General features: G+C 38.9%; 1 protein-coding gene across 1 annotated transcript; it reads left to right on the forward strand.

The window, feature by feature from the left end:
* The first annotated feature begins 3113 nt into the window (after positions 1–3113).
* LOC134805900 (piggyBac transposable element-derived protein 3-like) lies at positions 3114–19054 on the forward strand. The gene is made up of 5 exons (XM_063779097.1): positions 3114–3581; positions 7497–8321; positions 10062–10688; positions 18392–18524; positions 18939–19054. Exons 1-5 carry the CDS (start codon positions 3114–3116, stop codon positions 19052–19054), a joined length of 2169 nt encoding a protein of 722 aa, XP_063635167.1.
* The last annotated feature ends 3861 nt before the right edge of the window (positions 19055–22915 follow it).

Here is a 22915-nt window from a genome sequence, read left to right on the forward strand (position 1 = left end):
ATTAGCCATGCATAACTAATTTGATTTTGTTAAATGAATTGGAATCAAACAACACATATTAATTGATATCGCCTACCCAATCGAGATACTAAATACTAAAGTATACGAACCTACATATTCATAATAATTATAGAGACGGTAGTGTGATATTTCATGAGATTATGCAAAAATAAAATAATGTATGTTTAAGTTAATTAAAATGAGTAGGTAATAGCTGTAAATGTAATCGGTGTTTACCTCACTGTTCATAAAAGCAATGTAGGTAGTCGCGAAAACGACTTTCCTGACTCACCCGCAGATTGTAATTATGGGAGAATATAAAAGCGTGGCGGGTGCGTAGGAGAGGCATTCTCGCTTTGGGACACCATCGAGTCACACGAAGTTTGTATTAATTATAAATAGTTATCAGAAAGTATGGTTAAAAGGTGTTGGGTTGGACAGAGTAGATGTAGTACGAATCAATAAAAGAATACAGATTGACAAGTGCAGTTTAATTCATCACATATCAGAAGCGGTGGTGAACAACGCCCCTTAAGGATTGAAACGTGTGAGTACAAATTGCTTTTGAATTTGAATATTATTTAGCTTACAGTGTAGTATTTAGTATGTTTTTTTTACCAATGTGTAAACCGAGCATAGGCATATACGATTACGTAATCGAAATTATAGTGTAAAAAAAAAAGACAATGAATACGATCTGGGTAAAAAAAAAAATATGAATCCGTTAGCAGACACAAACATGAAGGTACTATACATACATGCAGGTACCTACTGATCAAGGCAAGTAAATAAGTTAATGTCGTTAAATGAACAATTTTTATTTACCTGAGAGTGCTTTTAAATTTAAATAAGTCTATGACGTGAAAAAAAAAAATCATACAGGTGTGCTTACTTGTTATACAAGTTGAAATATGTAGGTACCCACTGTCGTTAAAATTAAGTGTTTAGATGTACATCCCATACCTTAATTTTAAATTCGGAACCTAATCTATTAAATAGTATGAGCTAAATGATCCAATAGTAAGACATGCTTGATAAACGCCTCTAATTAGTTTTGAAATGAATGAAGGGTATCTTAAGTTAATCAAACGTTGTGATTACTCTGTGCCTATGAGTGCCGTGTAGGTGGTTTAATAACAAGAATTAAACTTTCAATATTGAATTGGCTATTATGTATGGGTACCATGTAGGTGATCAGATCTAAATGTTAAAGTTACCTATGTATGTATGTAGGTAGGTAATTGTGTAGCTAGTCACCATGTATGTGGTGTACTATAGTCACTCTAATGGTTCTAGATATCATGTAGGTGGTTTCATATAGCAGGGTCTAATGTTTAGTTACCTATGTATGTGGGTAAAAGTGTAGTTAGCATGTAGTTAGTCACCATGTATGTGGTGTACTATAGTCAGACTCTAATGGTTCTAGATATCATGTAGGTGGTATCATATAACCGGGTCTAATGTTTAGTTACCTATGCAGGTGGGTAAAAGTGTAGTTAGCATGTAGTTAGTTACCATGTATGTGGTGTACTATAGTCGGACTCTAGTGGTTCTAGATATCATGTAGGTGGTATCATATAACCGGGTCTAATGTTTAGTTACCTATGTATGTGGGTAAGAGTGTAGTTAGCATGTAGTTAGTCACCGTGTATGTGGTGTACTATAGTCGGACTCTAGTGGTTCTAGATATCATGTAGGTGGTATCATATAACCGGGTCTAATGTTTAGTTACCCATGTATGTGGGTAAGAGTGTAGTTAGCATATAGTTAGTCACCATGTATGTGGTGTACTATAGTCTGACTCTAGTGGTTCTAGATATCATATCATGTAGGTGGTATCATATAACCGGGTCTAATGTTTAGTTACCTATGTATGTGGGTAAGAGTGTAGTTAGCATGTAGTTAGTCACCATGTATGTGGTGTACTATAGTCAGACTCTAATGGTTCCAGATATCATGTAGGTGGTATAATATAACCGCGTCTAATGTTTACAGCCATGTAGATGTGCTGTTTATGAGTGTAGCCATGTAGTATGCTACCAGAGAGTCCATAGATGTTATTTAGTACGGGTTTGCCGTTACAGTCGAAAGTCAGTTAGGATCTGAAGAGTTTATTAGATTAATTTGAGTTTAATACGAATTTGAGTTTAATACGTATTTGAGTTTAATACGTATTTGAGTTTAATACGAGTTTGAGTTTAATACTAATTTGAGTTTAATACGGATTTGAGTTTAATAAGAATTTGAGTTTAATACGAATTTGAGTCTAATACGAATTTGAGTTTAATACGAATTTGAGTTTAATACAAATTTGAGTTTAATACGAATTTGCGTTCAGTACGAATTTGAGTTTAGTACGAATTTGAGTTTAGTACGAATTTGAGTTTAGTACGAATTTGAGTTTAGTACGAATTTGAGTTTAGTACGAATTTGAGTTTAGTACGAATTTGAGTTTAGTACGAATTTGAGTTTAGTACGAATTTGAGTTTAGTACGAATTTGAGTTTAGTACGAATTTGAGTTTACTACGAATTTGAGTTTACTACGAATTTGAGTTTACTACGAATTTGAGTTTACTACGAATTTGAGTTTAATACGAATTTGAGTTTAATACGAATTTGAGTTTAATACTAATTTGAGTTTAATACTAATTTGAGTTTAATACTAATTTGAGTTTAATACGAATTTGAGTTTAATACGAATTTGAGTTTAATACGAATTTGAGTTTAATACGAATTTGAGTTTAATACGAATTTGAGTTTAATACGAATTTGAGTTTAATACGAATTTGAGTTTAATACGAATTTTAGTTTAATACGAATTTTAGTTTAATACGAATTTGAGTTTTTACGAATTATAAAGTTAGAGCTAATGAGTGGTGACAGTTCAGTATAAAATAACCGATTTGTAAGACTCGGCGGGCAGTTTTGTGCGGAGCTCTATAAATCGATAGATTGGTACCTATATAATGTGTTCTGTACGGATATGATGGCCGTTTTTATCTACGTGACAGCGTGATATAACGAATGAAATGTTGAAAATCCATAACGGATAGAATTCAGTTTTATTGTAACAACAAATCATACAGTCCACATAAACTTATTACAGGACAGAATGGCATCCGGTGGTGACATGCCGATGTCACCCAGACTACCATCACAGCAGAGTCTGGCCCCTAGAAGGTCGGCGACTGCAACGCCGCGACAGAGAACGCTGTGGACTCCCACCGCTGAGCGAGACGAGTCAGAAGTCAGAAGTCAGCATCACAGCAGGCGGCGGCGACAGTTGACGCTGCAGAGCCTGCAGACTCCTACAGCTGAACGAGACGAATCAGAAGTCAGCAGTCAGCGTTCCGGCAGGCGGCGGCGACGGGCGTCCCGCTCGGATGAATCTTATGAAGAAAGGCCACGGAGATCTAGACGTCGGTCGCCGGAACTTACAGCAGATGATGTTGTCAAAATTGTCGCTGCTATACAACCAAGTAAGATTTCACACCCTTCGATGACTAACCAGTTACTGAATGTTGTGCCAGAGTTTAACCCAAAGAATAAGACTCAAACTGTAGAACGATGGCTACGTAAGGTGAACGAGTGCGCTACCATATATGAGTGGGACGAAAAACAAATCATGCATTATTCCCTACAAAAACTAGCAGGCCTAGCTAAGCTCTGGTACGAATCTCTTCCCTCTGTTGACTACACTTGGTCGGAATGGCAAAACAAATTGATAAGAGCATTCCCAAGTGAGGTTAACTACGGGAACCTGTTGAACGACATGTTAAGGCGGGTCTCGCGTCCAGACGAAAGTCTCAGGGATTATTTCTATGACAAATTAACTTTGCTGAGTCGTTGCGAGATCACAGGACGCAAGGCCGTTGACTGTATTGTACACGGAATTTCCAATAGCTCTGTCAGAAATGGGGCGCAGGCTCTTAAATGCGAAGAGCCAGAAGACATGCTTACTTATTTAGCTTCTCAGCAGTTGCAGCGCAGTAAGGAGCCTGCGCCACATTCCTCTCAATTTAGGAAAAAGGACAATTACAGTAACAGCCATCCAACCATTCCAACTACGAGCAACACTCTTAAGGGCCTCATTTGCTTTAACTGTCGGGGCGAAGGTCATGCGTTTATAAACTGTACTGAGCCAATAGTCAAATGTCAGAAATGTGGTAGGGTGGGTCATGACTATGCTGATTGCAGTCGCAGACCTCTAAAGTCTCATAATAATGTCACCAGTCAAAATAATAACTCTGTTACTACATGATAAGTATTTAAAAAAAAAAAACTTCTTTTTTTTAATAGATGCCAGTCGGGATAAAGTCGGGATAACATATAATCATTTGTTGATTTTTGAGGCTGAGCGTTATAATCAGACGATTTTAGACTCTTTCATCACACATAATTTAAATTTTGATGAGCGTGAATAGGATAGGCAATCAGGCAATATTCAGTGGTCTATAAATAACACAATAAATACGATCACGGAGAAATCACCCTTCGAATTATTGCTCGGTGTAAAATTTAATAATCACTTAGAGAATGAATTAAGTAGTATTTTGATCAATATAGAGCAGGTGAGACGGGAAGTTAGTAATAATATTAAAGGGGCACAGCGATAACAAAAGCAGAATTATGACCAACACCGATAGTGAAGGACTCATTCTATACGCCGATAATTTTATAACTATCTATTATTGTATGTTAATTTAGTTCTAGGAATGGCTAATTGTGTATAAGAGTTTGAGTATAGTGGTAGCGAGGAGTTGATTATCACTGAATTATGTAAGTTATAATGTCACTAATGTTAATTGTTGAGTGGAGACAAGGATAGTTAATTATATAGTACTCTAGGGCAGAGTGTGATATTTTATTCGTGCTCCGGAGGAAGCACGTAGTCGGATGGCCGAGTGTGATATTTCATGAGATTATGCAAAAATAAAATAATGTATGTTTAAGTTAATTAAAATGAGTAGGTAATAGCTGTAAATGTAATCGGTGTTTACCTCACTGTTCATAAAAGCAATGTAGGTAGTCGCGAAAACGACTTTCCTGACTCACCCGCAGATTGTAATTATGGGAGAATATAAAAGCGTGGCGGGTGCGTAGGAGAGGCATTCTCGCTTTGGGACACCATCGAGTCACACGAAGTTTGTATTAATTATAAATAGTTATCAGAAAGTATGGTTAAAAGGTGTTGGGTTGGACAGAGTAGATGTAGTACGAATCAATAAAAGAATACAGATTGACAAGTGCAGTTTAATTCATCACAGTAGTAAGACCATGGTGGATAGGTTTCTGAATAAGAGAAATTCTCAAGTATTCGGTTATTTAAATAAATGTGATAACGTATTTTTAACTATGATAGTAGTCATTACACCACTCTGTGCAAGTAGTTCTGAAATTAAATAATGGCATTTGTTACAGAGTATATTACCTATGTCTAGGTAACGAAAAGGAATAGTAGGTATTCGCTGCGTGCAAGGCAAGTGGTGGGGGGAGCCGAAACAAACTCAGCGCTTGATGTGGCTAAATATGACAAGTTAGCAAGCAGTGTTTCTGTCAATTCACATACTTTTCAGTTATTTTGTTCACGTTTCTTTTTGACTTAAAAATCATATTTACAATAAAAATGGGCCACGATAGATGTTGTGTGGTAAACTGTAATAATACTAGATGGTCTAGACGAAACATTAATAATAATTAATATTTTTTTAATTTTCAACACTAGGCTAGAAATTAGCCTTTTATATCATATAGTATTTATTCCAGGCTCAACAGCGTATCGGCTAAATATTTTATCTCGTCTGTCAACACAGATTTTACTTAGATGTTAATAAAATAGTATGGATAATACAGTGTGTACCAACATTAGGTGTTTGTAATATAATGTAGTTATATGCCTGTTATTGAAAACTCGGTAAAAGCATACCTTTGGCACGTAGAGTTGTCTGTCGTCTATCACAACAGACATTGTGATGCGAGTGAACATTATTTTTAACATAAAATGTGTTGATTCAAACCTGTGAAGAAGGAAGGAAAGGGTGATAGGTAACTTCAATTAATTATTAAACTTTTTATGTTATAGTAAAAGGAAGAGATCAATCATGAGCCAAAAAATTATTGGTATATGATCGTGGCCTCAACTGTTAGCTTGATTATCAGATTTAATCAGAATATTGAGATATAAAATGCAGGCTGGCGGCTGGAGCTACACAAGAATCAGAATCACAATTAGAATCAGATGTCATATAATGAAGTTCCATATGTATCATTCTTCATTAATTTTAATATTGCTGTGAAATATCGTAGTGTTAAGGACATGGTATTTGTTTTATGTACGTTTTATGTATGTAGGAGCAATAGTCGCAAGACAGAGTTATCAGTTTTATTCGTGGCCCTATCCTCTTGGGTCACAGTGGACAGTTGGACACCTGTCCTGTGTGGTTCTTCACCAGTGCTCACCATCAGTACCTAGATATGCTAGCCTGTAATGTGGCTTTGTCTTTAATATTTTTTCTGTTCGCCCACCGTGTGGCCATACGTCCATCCCTATCCCTACGCTTCCTTGCCATGTGGCCAGTGATTATGAGCTTCTCCAGACTATAGGATCCTCTTCTGCCTCGATAGCAGAAGAAAGTACGCGCGATGAGTACACATAGTGGATAATGTTGAGTTCGTCGAGACTTGATGCAATTTCACCTACTGCGTTCAAGCATTCTTCGCCAGCACCACCTCTCAAATGCATCTGTCCTATGATGGGTTTCAGTTTTAATGGCCTAGGTTTGGACATGTACAGAAAGATCGAGAAAACAAGGCGTCCAGTGTGATACTGGTTGTATGTTCTCCCATATGCATACGACCCTGGCGAGTCGTTTCACCGCAGCTTTGGCTATATGATCTCTTCTGACCACCCTTTGGTCGAAAACGCCATCGTCGCTTATTTAACCCTTAATTTGACGGTGTCCGGTGTGGCGGTCAACTCATTTGAAAAAGAAAAAATATGACAGCTTTTTGTGAAATTATTTACTATATTTTCACATGGCAATCGATTTTTGAAATTCTGTGGATGGGTAGAAAAATATAGTTGAAGTACCCTCAATGTCATTATATTAGTTAATCTGTAAGATGGCACCGCCTCGCACGTCATTTGTTTTTACCAAGGTATATATGCGTTTATCTCTGTTATTTTGCAAAAAAACGAGTCAATTTGAATCAAAATATAAATCTTTGTTATATAATTGAAAGGAAATAATAGTATAAAATAGCAATTTATTACTTTGTCATTCTCTAAACTGCCTCGAATCAGTTGTCCGTCTCACCGGACTTCACCATATAAGCTGTAAACGATGTTTAGTAATATTTGTCCGCAGTGGCGGACTCTGCCAAAAACACCGAGTTTAACTTTACTAATATAATAAATTTAATTTTTATGAATGTATAGATTCTTTCGTAAACAAACTCACTTCTTTGCTAAGATTTTTTGTTTACCTTCCAACAGCACAAGGTGTTAGGCCGATCAGCAAAGATTTTGGCGCTCATACCTAAAGAACATGCCGAATCTGAAGTGCTTGATAATTCTGACGCTGACTCATATGTTTCCTCATCAGCGCCCTCGTTGTCATCCTCGCTAGAACGACTGAATATTTCAAATAGTTCTGAAAATGACCATGAGCTTATTTACAACAATGTTGTAAATAGTTATGAGGTACATACATTGCAGGATGTAAATGTCCCATTAACACCTATTATGCGGGAAGTAATTGATCAAGAAAATTATACTGATATTCCGTCTATTTCGTCTATTCCATCTTTGCCTACACCAGTACCCACAACGCGAAAAACTCGATCAAGACAACCTAAAATTGCCAGTAAAAAGCGCAAAGTTGACAAGAAATTTTCCCTGGAATATACATGGCGTCGTGCGCTTTTCCAACATAAAGCCGAGATGGAAATTATTAACGATAATGACGAATACGAGGACTTAGATCCTAAAAGTTCAGCAATGAAATATTTTCTAAAATTCTTCTCGGATGATATATTTATAGACATTGTTACTGAAACAAACAAATTTTCAGTGCAGAAATCTGGAAGATCTATTGACTTAACTGTTGACGAATTTCGTGACTTTTTGGCGATAAAAATTATGATGGGAATTGTTGTAATGCCATCATATTTAGACTACTGGTCTAAACAATTAAGATACCCACCAATAGCCGATCTTATGACCCTAAAAAGATATCAACAAATCCGTCGATATTTACATTTTGCCGACAGTAATTTCGAAACTTCGGATAGGTACTATAAAGTTCGGCCCCTTGTTGAAAAAATTCACAGATTTCATGCCTCACACGACTATCGAGCACATTGGAAATGAATCTACGGAATTCGAAAAAATATTGTCGCTGAGCGACGAGAAAGTCTGGATAAGGAAAAAGTTACAAAATAAAACTACAACGTTGAATGATAATTACTTTATTCTTAGACTAACACAAGTATCCTGGACATAACGCATGTGAACAAACAAATTGCAAAATTTCCACACGCGTATCCAAGTTTGAATAATTGTCGCCGTGGCGCATAAGTATAGGTACATATTTCATTTTTCGATTAATAAGCAGGATATGTTAATGTTAATGTTCAAAGTACAAGAAAATTATTACACGGCAAATCCGTAGTCAACTCGAGAAGTGGTGATCGGGATGGCACTTTTTTATGTTTCTCTCCCTCTCCCTCTCCCTCTCCCTCTCCCTCTCCCTCTCCCTCTCCCTCTCCCTCTCCCTCTCCCTCTCCCTCTCCCTCTCCCTCTCCCTCTCCCTCTCCCTCTCCCTCTCCCTCTCCCTCTCCCTCTCCCTCTCCCTCTCCCTCTCCCTCTCCCTCTCCCTCTCCCTCTCCCTCTCCCTCTCCCTCTCCCTCTCCCTCTCCCTCTCCCTCTCCCTCTCCCTCTCCCTCTCCCTCTCCCTCTCCCTCTCCCTCTCCCTCTCCCTCTCCCTCTCCCTCTCCCTCTCCCTCTCCCTCTCCCTCTCCCTCTCCCTCTCCCTCTCCCTCTCCCTCTCCCTCTCCCTCTCCCTCTCCCTCTCCCTCTCCCTCTCCCTCTCCCTCTCCCTCTCCCTCTCCCTCTCCCTCTCCCTCTCCCTCTCCCTCTCCCTCTCCCTCTCCCTCTCCCTCTCCCTCTCCCTCTCCCTCTCCCTCTCCCTCTCCCTCTCCCTCTCCCTCTCCCTCTCCCTCTCCCTCTCCCTCTCCCTCTCCCTCTCCCTCTCCCTCTCCCTCTCCCTCTCCCTCTCCCTCTCCCTCTCCCTCTCCCTCTCCCTCTCCCTCTCCCTCTCCCTCTCCCTCTCCCTCTCCCTCTCCCTCTCCCTCTCCCTCTCCCTCTCCCTCTCCCTCTCCCTCTCCCTCTCCCTCTCCCTCTCCCTCTCCCTCTCCCTCTCCCTCTCCCTCTCCCTCTCCCTCTCCCTCTCCCTCTCCCTCTCCCTCTCCCTCTCCGATTAGATTGTCGAATAGTGCGTTATCTACGCCCGTCTCAAACAGGATAGATAGAGTTAGACCAAGAAAAATCTGCAGCGATTTTGAAAGCCCACGCAGTGCAAGTGATATTCTGCCTTCATAATCCCGATAATTCACAACAAACACCGATAACGAACACTGCGAAACATGAAGTCATAAATGTCCTATGAAAAATGTCGTTCTGACTTTTTGACTATTTTAAGGTTAGGCTACAGGGCAAACCCTTAACCCGATCGTCTTTGTTTTGACTCAAATTGTAGCTGACTAAATTGTCCAGAGCCATTTTTCTCAAATTTTTGATATCATTCTTCATTTCCAAATTATCGAGCACCAAAATCAAAAATTCGGAAAAAATTGAATTTTATTTTCACTATTTCGACCATAACTTTTTTTGTTTTTGACTTTCTCGAATAATTATTTTTGCACCTTACAGCTCTCGTGATTATGCGTCTTTTGAGCCTATTTTTTAATATCATATCTTCACAACTTTCCGAGATATAAGGGGATCGCACTTTTTCGTGAAATCGGAAATCGGAGCGAACGAAAAGACATTTCCAATGTCAAAATCAAGAAAAATTGTCTTGCTCAAGAAACTGAGAAAGAATTTAGTGTGGACGAGATGATGATTCCCTACAAAGGTAAGAAAGCTGGTAAACGACGCCAATATATGAAAGATAAGCCAAATAAGTGGGGTTTTAAAAATTTCGTCCGTGCTGGTGTCAGTGGAATGATATATGACTTTATATTATACGGCGGAGAAGACACATTCCGTTTTCATAGTTTCACCGACGACGAAGCAACTTTAGGCTTTGGCGCACAAATAGTGTTAGTTCTTTGTCAGTCAATAAAAAATAAACCGTCAACCGTATGTTTCGACAACTTTTTTGCATCGCCGGAGTTGGTCTACATTTTGCGCGAAAAATACGGCATTTTCTCTTTGGGAACTATTCGTCGTAATCGACTGCGAGGGGCTGATGAAAAACTTACTAGCGAGAAGGTGCTGAAAAAGAAAGCCCGAGGTAGTTTCTCCGAAGTTGTCTGCAATACCAACAAATTGGCGGTACTACGTTGGCATGATAACAAATGTGTCACCTTCATAAGTTCATATACCGACTCTCAACCGGTACAAAAAATTAAACGCTACTGCAAAATTGCTAAAGCTAAAATCGACGTGGAATGCCCTAATATGGTGAAAGTTTATAATAAAACTATGGGTGGCGTAGATTTAGCAGACATGCTTATATCTCTATACAGAATTCCATTTAAAAGTCGAAGGTGGTACTTGAATATCTTCACACAAATTCTTGACATATGTATATACAATGGGTGGCTTTTGTATAAAAAAACTGTTGCTCAAAAGATCTAGAATCAAAACCACTAAAAGGCTTCAGACTAGACTTATATACAGCTTTGACTAAGTCTAACAGGTCAGATCATCGTGAAAAAAATGTGGAATGTACTGTCAAAAGGCCAGTTGCAGTTCGTCCAGCTGACTCAGTGCGTTATGATAATATTGGGCATTTCATGAGCACCAAATCTGAGGGTCGCTGTATGTATTGCAACAAAAAAACAGTTGTATACTGTATAAAGTGCAATGTAAGATTATGCTTCGTTACAGGAAAAAACCCCAGAAATTGTCAACTAGATTTTCACACAAAATAATGTATATTTTTGAATTTTGAAGTACATTTTTTATTTCTAAATATTTTTTTATTTCTTTGGCAATGTCCGTCTCGGCGGACATCTCCATTTGTCTATTATATTCCAGGAATTTGGCAGAGTCCGGTGTAGCGGACATAGTTTTTCTCGGGATCTGGAAAATCTAGATTTTTATTTATATTTTTTGGAAGCTTCTGAAGGTACAATTATTCAATTTTATTAGCAAAATATATAAATTTGTGTTATCAAAGTCTCTGCCAAATTAAGGGTTAAGATCCCAAGTAAACCAACAACTTGCCTCTAGATCGTGCAATGCATTGGTACTCTTCATTTTACCAGGTAGATCGACATGCATCAACTTCGTCTTATTTATTTTCATCCTGGGGTATGAATCTGGTCTGAATCCTGAGTATGGAGTTATGGACTCATATCTGACATGCTCAATTTTAGAAACAGAACCGCTAGTTATTTTCCACAGACACTTAATCTAATTATAGTCAAGTCATTTGCAAAACTGAGGTTATTGATAAGTTGGCTATCAACCAGTGGCGGCGCGTCAAACATATCCATAGGCAAGCCGGGGCTAATTTGGCTTACATATTTCCTTTACAACTCTGCTCAAACGTCCAAAAACAGGCAAGCCGGTGGGAATCGGCTTTTATGGACGCAGTCTCATACCAACTCAGACACCACCCTAACAGCCTTCCAATACTCATTATGTATTCACCGATGTTAGTGAACAGTTGCACTCCTTGATCAACTTTAAAAGGATAACTAGGCGTGTTATCCCCATTTCGCTCATAACCCTGACATTTTACTCCAGTTAAGGAAATCAAAAGTCTTTGCGAAAGCCTTTAAAGAGTATACAGACGCCGTGCCCACTGTATTATCTATTAATTGCCACACATTGAGTATTTGCTACTGAGAGTACTGAGTGAGTACCCTTCAATGTCTCTCATGGTTATCAAAGCTGTGAAGTGAAAATTCGTGAATAAAGGAAACTTAGTGGCTCAATTTGATAGACACAGCAGTGAAAATACCGTAGTACGGGAAGCGGGCGATTATTACACTTGAAGATCTGATCGGTTACATTAATTAAAGAAAAGTCATGTAAGGTCGTAATGAATCGGTACCTCGGTAGGTACAGTTTGCTATGCTGTTTCTACGATCCTTAGCATGACTGATATATATTTAGGTACACGGTAACGTAAATGTAACGCAGTAAAAAAGAGTTGTTGACAGGTTTTGTAACTAACCAAGATGAAAATAAAGTGCTTAGTTTATATTATTTGAGTGTAGCTCAGGTTAAATGCATTGATGGCTTTCAGACCTAATAGAGAGGCTGACACGACTGTCCCAACCTTTTTAAACTAGATTATTTCACACCAGCATCAGAAAATGATTAGAAAAATAAAAACGGCAGTAATTTTTGGCACAATATCTATTTAATAAATCAGAATGAACTACAAGAAAAGGTGACTTGACTCGAAATAAGTGCCTGATTTGACAAGTCTGTTAAATATCCTTAGCTTAGCTTAAGAAAATAAAAAAGAATGTGGTTCTCTTGAGTTGTAGATAGGTTCTTTCTTTTACATGTTGATTTGCAATTAAATGAGAATAGCGTAATTCTTCCTTGGCTGGGGAGGGCTGCCGGACATGAAGTAGATACACGAAGAGATGGATATGTCAGCAGTAGGTTTAATGAATAAGCAAGTAGATTAAAATACTTCACATAGTAGATTACTGCCAGTAGTAATAAGTAAAGAGAAGTGGGAACTTAGGTTACATATACACGTCACGTTCGGATAAGACGGTCGCTTTTGTCTGTGTAATAACTATGGTTCGATCTCGCGGTCGCCGCGGTGTTTAATAAAGTTACAGTTGTTTAATTACGCAAATTATGCTGGTCATTATGTATACGTCTGCTGTAGTAGAAGTTCTGACCCTTGAAGTAGTGAAACAAGTTATTAACGATATCATAAGAGCAAAGCAGCATATAACATCAGAACATCACAGATGGTAGTCATATTAGATAAATTATAGCGCGAATTGAGTTCTCACTGTCTAACAACACCGATGTTTGATATCAAATCGGTGTTGCCACGTTGTAATTAAGGACTGCTCGGAGCAATTTGGAACCGAACGCGCGAGATTGTGGGAAATACCACACATAGACATAGATATAGGTAGTCAGAGAGATAAGTAACGGACCAGAGATGACAAATCGCAGCCGTGATCCTACTCAGCTCAGCTCAGACACCGATAAACGCTCAGTCGCTCACACCAATCTCAGGATACTGCTTTCATTCTCAAATCAGAGATCAGTTAGTTTAGCACAGATATCAATGAATGCTCAGATCAGTCCCAAGATCATATTATTAATCAACTCAGCACAAACCTTGATGAATGCTCAGACCAATCTCAGGATCAAATTATTAATCAGCTCAGCACAAACATTGATGAATGCTCAGACCAGTCTCAGGATCCTGTTCTTTATCAGCTCAGCACAAATACAGATGAACAATCAGATCAGTCTCAGAAACGGTGTGCCTCAGCACATTTCTACGACATCATCAGAAATGGTACGAAATCTCAGGTCATGCCGATTCACAGCGCCAAAGCCGAGAGAGGCATTCCGAGGATGAACAGCTCAAATACATTATTATTCACATTAGTGTTCTTATCATCTAATTGTTGATTTATTTACATGTTTGCATATGGACATCTAATTTCAATTAAAAGAGTAGCTTTTTCCTGCGGGGCGGGAGTGTCGCGAACATGCGAACCGGCTAATAGTTGCCAGCGTCATGGAGTAGATGGCGCTCGCAGTCATGTTTAAGTTAAATAACCGCTTCTAGGTTATTGTGATTTTTGAGGAAAAGACAAGAGGGTAGACGCCGAACGATAGTAAGAAAGGGAGGTTATGTGCGAACAGATATACGGGGGGAGAATTTTGCTTTGGGGATCAATTCAACGGCTTTCTTATGGTGTTATTAGATTAATGATGTGCCTCATGTAAATTGTGACTAACGTATATCAGTATTCAGAGTGAACAGTGATCCGAGGGAATTGTTGATGGCTAATATGAACTTATGGTAAACTTACTGTGAGGAATGGGGTCGCTATAAGGGGAGGTTTGGAGGCGACTATGAGGTTCAAGAAACCAGGTGGATAATCAGGTGAAACTTATTTTATATGCAGGTAATAAAGTAGGACACCAGCAATGAGTGAATCGTCATCTCACTAACGTCCAGGCCTCATATAGGCATGTAGTATGATTACATATTGCTAACCAGTATCAGTAAAGGCATCATCTCATTCGATAGGTTAACAAGTATGGTGAGCTTGACAACACAAGTGTTATAGTGAACGTCAAACTTGTATGAAATTATGACGTATAAATAACATTTGCACTGCGTGGGCTATCAAAATCGCTGCAGGCTTTTCTAGGTCTGACTTTAATACATTGTTGTTTTTTTCATTGGTCTAAAATTCTGAGAACTTGAACAGTGATTACAACATGTTAGCAAATTTGTAGGCGCGAAGGGATATCGTCTCATAGAAAATTTGAATTTCGCGCCTTTTTTTACTGACAAGATTTGCTTGACCATCTAAACTGAAAATCGTAATTAGTTTCCAAAAAAAGTAAGACAATGTTGCCACTTTTTACTAGCGCGTCTTGTATTTATGTAAAAATAAGTAAATAAAAGTACTTTTTTAAATCGTAGGAGTAAAATTACCAATAAAATAAATTATCTTAGCGTGTTTATTTATAAAAAGGAATTTACTATTTTACAAACAAATTATTGCAGTGGCAACATTGTTTTACTTTTTTTGGAATCTAATTACGATTTTCAGTTTATATGTATAAAGGCCCCTGTACACAATGGGCCAGCGTGGGCCATTCTGTGCGACGCATTTATGCGTTAGAGGGAGCAAGTGATATTGCTATCTCATTCTACCGCATGGCTGCGTCCCTTGGACTGGCTGGCGCTGGCCCATTGTGTACAGGGGCCTTAACACTTATTGTGGTGGATTAGTTTGAACAATAGGTATGCACGTAATTTTGGACACGGCGCGTATATTACGTCGGTTCCTCACTCTGCGGCCCCCGGCATTTTTAAAAGAGCGAGGAGAGAGAAATGATACTATAGTTGCTGCGCCGTCAAAGAGAACAGACAACGTGGGGGCCTTGGGATTTCATATGATTATAGGAGTAAAATGTTACCATGAAAACCCATTTTATTCCGCCATTTTATTCCTTTAATTTAAATGAAAAAAAAATTAAAGCACTTTGCGTTGTCAAATTGCCAAGTTTGACAAGTTGAAATCAAAAACAAAACGCAGCGCTAACGGATTGCTTCAGAATAATCAGAGCGCGAACGGAACGTCGCTGTCAATGTCAAATCGATCGGTTGTCAATTTATCTAGTAAACAATTCTCTGCGTCTTAGCTTATAGTTTTCGGTACTGGTAAAGGTCTCAATTAAGTCAATTATGTTGTGGCGCCGCGAAAGATTCCTTTTGAGGACATTATCGTCAGTGTAGAAGACTGCCTGGTGAAGAATCAGGTAAATGAGGAGGATTTGGAGGCTATACGGCAGGATGTCCCCGAATTGTCTCGTCATTATTACGGAAAGCCAAGCTTCCAAAAAGGAATTTGCCTTGAGATGAGTTTGTCGCGTTGAAAGTGTTACGCGAGGATCCAGACCTTACTATTCTTCGAGCTGATAAGGGTAATGCGACGGTTGTACTTAATACTTCAGATTATAACCAGAAAATTGGGAATCTATTAGCAGACACTACAACCTATAAACATGTGAAGAGGGACCCAACTACAAGAATATTGAAAGCCACTAAATAATTAATTAGTGATTACTCAGACTGCCTCAATCTGAATGTTGCAAGTTTAGTTCCTGACTGCCCCGTACCTCCAAAGTTGTATGGGTTGCCAAAGATACAAAAACCTGAGGCCCCGCTACGTCCTATAGTGAGTCAGATTTATGCTCTCACATATAAATTGGCTCAGCACTTAGCGGGTGCTCTTGCATCACTACGTGGTAATACCAGCACTCATATAGTTCAGTTCAGTCACTATTTACAAGCCTACCGGTACAAGACTGCATTGAAATTGTCAAGAAAAGGTTATGTGAGCAGAACATGTCAGAGGAATATGCTAAGCTGTTGGAACATTGCCTTATATCTGGCTACCGGTGTCTCCAGTAGTCGCTGACATCTTTATGGAGGACTTCGAGGAGAGAGCACTCTCATTGGCTCCCGTGCAGCCGAAGATATTTAAAAGATACGTAGTAGTGTTTCAACTTTCTTATATCACCTGAATTCCAAATCCTGATAACACCTTGGGTCGCACTGTGTATAGTGTATAGGAAACCTACTCATACTGATTAGACAAGACACAAGACAAGAATGCGCCACACCCAGCCGGGGACATGCCCGCTCCGGACTAGCCGGCATACCAGGGGACGAAATTTGTGGGGAGTGACACGCTCTGGGATGGGGAGGGATCATTATAATCAGCCGGCTATGCAGCCTCAAGCCAATATTGGAAGTTAGGAGGGGTAGGTTATGTTGTCGAAGGAGAGCGTTGGTGACATGCTCGTCGTTTCCGCTTCGGTCTTCGAGATATCTTGTATCAAGTAGGGTCGATGTCGTCTTGAGGTGCCGTTTGCTCGTCGATTCGAGTTGTTCGTCGGTTCTTCTTCGTCTGATTCGCTGTCGGTTTCGTCCAGTTGATATATTTCTCCTGCTGCTTAGATGAATTCGCCTTTGTCGTCTGCCATGTTGATCCACTCAGAGGGATACCTGGTGTAATACTCCATGTCCTGTGTCAGTGAGTTTTTCCAAGTGTACCTAGATTGGTCTGCCAACTTTAAGTTTACTGGATCTATAGGCGGCTTCTAAAAGGTGCGGTTTTGGCCATCTTAGGATGTTTCCTAGGTAACACATTCGGAGGCATTTAATCCTTTTGGTTATTGTTTTGCCGTTCAATATATCGCGAACCTTACCGGGTCGCTGCGTTGTTCCTGACATTTACTAACCGTACCCGATATTTAGTGACCATCTGTTTTATTATGTTCACGCTGGCGTCCTACAGATGAAGACAATGGCAGGCAAACAACCCTTGCGTCCTATGGTCTTGGATAATGTATCGTTGTTAATGACCGTATTTTGTAGAAATACTATGAATGGTGCCAGATGTGTACCTACTCTTTTAAAACTAAATTGCGTTGGTATTCTTTAAAATAATTTATTTATCTTGATAGGTACTGGGGAGATAGTTTCAAAGAAAAAAGCCCCTTTTTTTGAGCGGCGGATGTGGATATTTCGGAATTTCCAGGGAGCAATATGCCTTCGGGTTGTGAGTTGGTAGAGTAGGTAGGTACCAAAGATCGTTATTGTTGTGTGTCAGTTATAATAATATAATGTATTTTATGATCTATTGATCATTGGTTCTCTGGAATAGGTACAATGTTGCGGTGTTATCTTGCGTTATATGCTGACCGCGTATATATTATTATGTATAGGGTATACGATTGATGCCTTGATAAGGTAGAATAATTTATTCTTTTTTTAATGCAGAGCAATAGAACAAAACTATGTTCGTAGATAAAAACTGACAAAATTGGTTATGAGATGTGCTTTCCTGCCAGTACAATATAATCGCGCTTTGAGCCAAAGTTGACTCGATGGTGGTAGCTAGAGGTGCTGAAATAAATGCTAACCCCCTTATTCATAAACGTTTACTAAAGTTGACAAGCCGTATTATGGGCCTAGCTACTTAGGGTAGGAATTTAGGCTTAGTACTTGGGCACATCTAGCCTTTGAGCAAACAGATTTGGAGCGATCTCACCAAATTTGGCCGTGGTGTAGGCGGGGACGACAGTCACCGCGTCGCGACGTTGGACCGCTGATGCAGCAGCGATCGTACGATCGTCGCAGTTGGCTTGCGTAGGCACGGACCGCACACAGATTAACGCACTTCACTTAAATATTATATAATTGGGATGCACTGATAAACGAAACTATAAACACTTTCACGGGATACTGGAATTGAGCAAGCAAGCGTCGCGAAAGCTATGGTTAGCGCGAGACGGCTCTTAGGTGTTAACGCGGCGATAGCTCCGGAAACCTACTCATACTGATTAGGTACTTAAATGGCAAATCACATCACCATCCCAGCCAACTAGCTACTGTAGGCAAATCTTTGTTTCAGAGAGCCCAGAGGATATGTGATGACCAGCATCTGGCCGGTGAGCTGCAGCATGCCAGGCGCGCGCTTCGAGCGAACGAGCTCAGGATACCACGAGTCAACCAGAAGGCCCACATGGAGATCCCTACAGTTGAGCGTAGGCCTGCCATTCTGCCTTTTGTCGGAGGGGTCACTAGTATGAGACTCCACAGTCAAACAAAATGTAGTTTTGTGGAGCATTGTCCTTAACAAAAAAAGTTGTAACTTGTATAATACACAGAAAAAAATGTCGTCGTTTTTGTTTTATACATGTCGGGGCGTGACTCCAGAAGGACGTATTGCAGCGTGACAGTTCATAGTTTTAGACGCCTGTATACAATTGATTAGCAATGTTTGGCTACTAGCAATGTTTGCTGTTTACAAGTTGTAACGAAATCCGTAACGTAGAGAGTAACGCCATCTATTGGCGTGTTGTTGAACTAAGATGACAGGTAGAAGGCTTTGGAACGTCAAGAGGTTTCTCTTGGGTGAAGGTAGGCACGAGTTGGCATTTTTGTCGTTATGTTGGTAGACTGGTCAAGCAGGTTGACCAACTTGACGTTGAGGCGGGAGGACTGGAGCAGCGAGGCTCCGCCGCTGGTGGGCAGTCTTGATCGGGCCGCGCTAGAGATCGAACGTACTCGTTAGCCAACCTCGTGCCTAACTCGCCACGTTCCTGAAGGCTTATAACTGAAGGATTATTCTGAAAGCTTATAGAATTCAACGTTCTTTATCCATTTAGCTAAGTGTTTTATTCCAAGTGTTATTTTGATTTCTTATGTTTCATTAGAAGCTTACTTTTGTGAAATAAAGAAAGGATGTGTTGTTTTGAAAGGATGTGATCTTTTATTTTACAACAAATCAGTTAGCATCGCATACTAATTTAGCTGTGAAGTAATACATTGAGGTACTATGCCCACTGCCGTCGCCCGTGCCTCCGTCATCAGAAGTTGGGATCACGTGTCTCATGGATTGCTTGCACAGCCACCTGGGAGCGTGCTGTATTTCCGTGTGTTTTGGTGACCTACATTCCATAATCTGGACACGTGGTAATGGTAAGCTCACGTGTCTAACCTTCATTGAAAGGTGAGTGCAATTCATTATGTTATTTGGTGAGAATTATTGTGAAATTGTGAATTATGATTGAGGCAGTCTAGCATAACGGTTATTACGTGACGTCATCTCTGGGATCGTTACGTTTCTTTGTAATTAATTTTTGTAATCCATTTAAATCGAGCGATCTTGAGTTATTTTGATTTGAAATCCATACTGTTAATTAAAACCAAGTATTAGCCATCACGACGTGATATTATTTCATCGCTCACTTGTGCATCTACCCTCAAAAAATTTTTTTTCATGAAAATACAATGCACCGTTACAAATTGATCCTGCTGATTTGCCAATGCATAGGATTATGTAATCTTTACCCTGTAACGTTTAGTAATTAATAAAATTGCGACAAATTATTGCCCGTAATGCCGTGATAGATCACAAATCGTGCATACTATGGAAACATGAGCTACGCATATGAAAATTAATGTTACAGTGTCCTGCAGCCAGAGCCGAGCGAACTTGCAGACACCATTACGCCCGTAACACAGAAGCAGCTGTGCAGTATCTTTTATGCTGGAGATTTGGAAATAAAAGAACGGGTTTCGTTCTAATTGTTTATTAGTGAATTTTATTTTGAGTGTAATGGCGAAGCATAACAGTCGAACGTAACTAATAAGCTGTCACTTTTCGTATTGGCCCATTTTACCATGTTACTTATTTTTGGAACACGTGTTTGTTTGTTCATAGAATGAAATAAAAGTTCGCATCCCTTCTCTTGTCAATACATAATATAGGTAGGGAAAATACTATATTGCTACATTTCCTACGCCATTGACCGATAAATGAGTCCGCATGGGACGTTTCAATTATTGGTAGTGCTGGCGTTATCTTATTCATCTTATTACATATCAGTTTACTAAGACATGGATACCGAAGAGTTATTGCGAATTTTAGAAAGTCTTGTATGTACCTGATGAATATGTTTTCGAAGAAAGATCGGACTTAAACTTAGAAAACGTAAGTGGGTGATTCTTAAATTGTGCCCAAATTTTTTTTTTTCATAAACGTTTTTATTTTTCACATATTATTACATATATCAAAAGTACATACAAAAAGCAATTTTTTGATTCATATGGTCAAGCTTAATACCCTCAGGAAAGGTAAATAAAATGAGTACATAAACACGGTTGTGACAGTGTCCCTCAGTCGTGACATTTCGGCATTTTGGTGGCCAACTCGACTATTTTGATATATATAGTAATTTTAACATAGCCTAAGTCACTCCTATGACTATGACAAACCTAATGACAGCTCAGACGTTGAAATCCGTCAAACTTTAAAGGCTGTAGAGCGTGACAAAGAATTCGATACACATCATACACACATACAAGCGAAAAACATTTTTTTGCTTCGGCAGTCGGGCAATAATAGCAAATGATGTGTCTGAGCTAATGCATTTCTAAGAGTGCATGTGCCTCTAAATTAATCAAACGAATTAAGAATGACACGATCACGAACGTGTGTCACGAACGTGAACTCAAAAGTCTGTGGCGGTGACAGATTTTTGAGGCCACGGTCGTGATTATTTGGAACATGTTCGATATTACATAAACATTTAGGTACTTTGATTTTGAAAATGTTAAATAATTAGCTTAATCTGCAATGTATGAGCTATATCTTATATTACAAACAATAACGTGAAACTGCAACTTACTTTTAAAACTCTAACACGGCGGTGACGCGTTAAGGTTGACCGTTTTTTCAAATGAACACAAATAATAAATTTTCGACAAAACTTCTCCCTTCAGCCATTTGCAAACCTGACAACAACACAGTGTTGCTGTTCTAAAAAAACTTTAATAAGGCAGCCAGTAGTAAAGATAATTTTCTACCGAGTACCGCATGTTTATATTACTACACGCGGCGGTGACACGAAAACTGATCACAAAATATATGTTGTTTAAATTTATATAAAGTCGTTATATATCCATACAATTTTTAAACAGCGTTGTAGAACAGAGATTAGTGTTTTATATTTGACATAAATTATTGCAAAATCACTTCAAAGTTTTAAAAAAAATATCACAAAATCCGGGGAAGTCACACTACACGGTCCGTGACATTTCGCACTTCTAATTTTTTTTTAAATATGTTTTTAATACTCTTAGGACAATACATTTAGGTTGACCTAAGACTAGAGGTAAATTGCTAATTATATTGATATAGAGTTTACTTTTTTTCTTAAAAATATATGCTATTCTTACATGTAACACAAAAAAAGCATAAGAATAAGAATTACCCAAGTACTGATTTCGTCCTGTTTTTAAAAACATTTCATGAGTAATAGTTATATCCTCTGCTACTAAACTCATATAGTATTAAAATTAGTGTACTTAGATGTGCGGATATAAGAATGTTTGTCATTCGAAGTCTAAGCCAAAACATCTATAACTGATTGTTCATCTCTCCTGTTCTAAAATTTTGTTGTCCTTTTCAAAGTACATATAAAACAAACAATTATGAACCTTATTGGTGTTTTTTCGTATACAGGCCGGGCCCAGTCCGTACGTACGCCTATACATATAAGCACGACGGACCGTAACTGTTCTTGAGTTTACTGTTGGGCTTAGTCAATTTGTGTAAGAATGTCCAATTTTTTTTACTACTAACGCCATCTGTTAGAAAAATAAATAATTAACATTAGGACGAATGTTAATTCATTATTTTTCTAACAGATGGCGTTAGTAGTAATACAGTGCTATTTCTTTGTTTATTTATTTTTAGGTTTATAAAATGATGATATATTTTTGTTTGATAACACATCTAGACATGAATTTAAATGTAAAGGTACCTTATGGCGGTTAGCGCTTAGGCTATTATTGAAGACGCTCCAGTACTAATGCGGCGCTACGCGACGTAAGTGCCGTCCGCCATAAGGGACAGTCACCTGCAATAATATGTTACACAACGAAGGCCGCAAAAATATCTGACACGAGCTTATTTGTAGAGCCATAAGAGCGTATCACATATTTTTGCGGCCTTCGAAGAGTAACATATTATTGCAGGCGACTGTACCTACCTATTGGCGCCATTCATTTATGACGTAAGACGATTTAGGGGAGAGCGGGAGGGGGTCGACTATGTTTATTTTTTTCTTACAAGGAGTGGGAGGGAGTCTTAATAGTTCTTACGTAAAATCACAAAAATACGTAGAGTAAGACTAATGGCTCTGTGAGCTAAAATTTTTTAAAAACAAAAACCGGTCAAGTGCGAGTCGGACTCGCGTTCCAAGGGTTCCGTACATTATCCAATTTTTAAGTGTATTTTTATGTGGAATGAAGTCCGACTCACGCTAGACTGCACATATCTAATAGGTTTTCCTGTCATCTATAAGTACCTAAAGAACTATTTTGTGTATTTTTTATTTCAAAATTTTAGACCCAGTAGTATAGTAGT

Source organism: Cydia splendana, unplaced genomic scaffold, assembly GCF_910591565.1.
Source record: "Cydia splendana unplaced genomic scaffold, ilCydSple1.2 scaffold_78_ctg1, whole genome shotgun sequence".
Classification (NCBI taxonomy): domain Eukaryota; kingdom Metazoa; phylum Arthropoda; class Insecta; order Lepidoptera; family Tortricidae; genus Cydia; species Cydia splendana.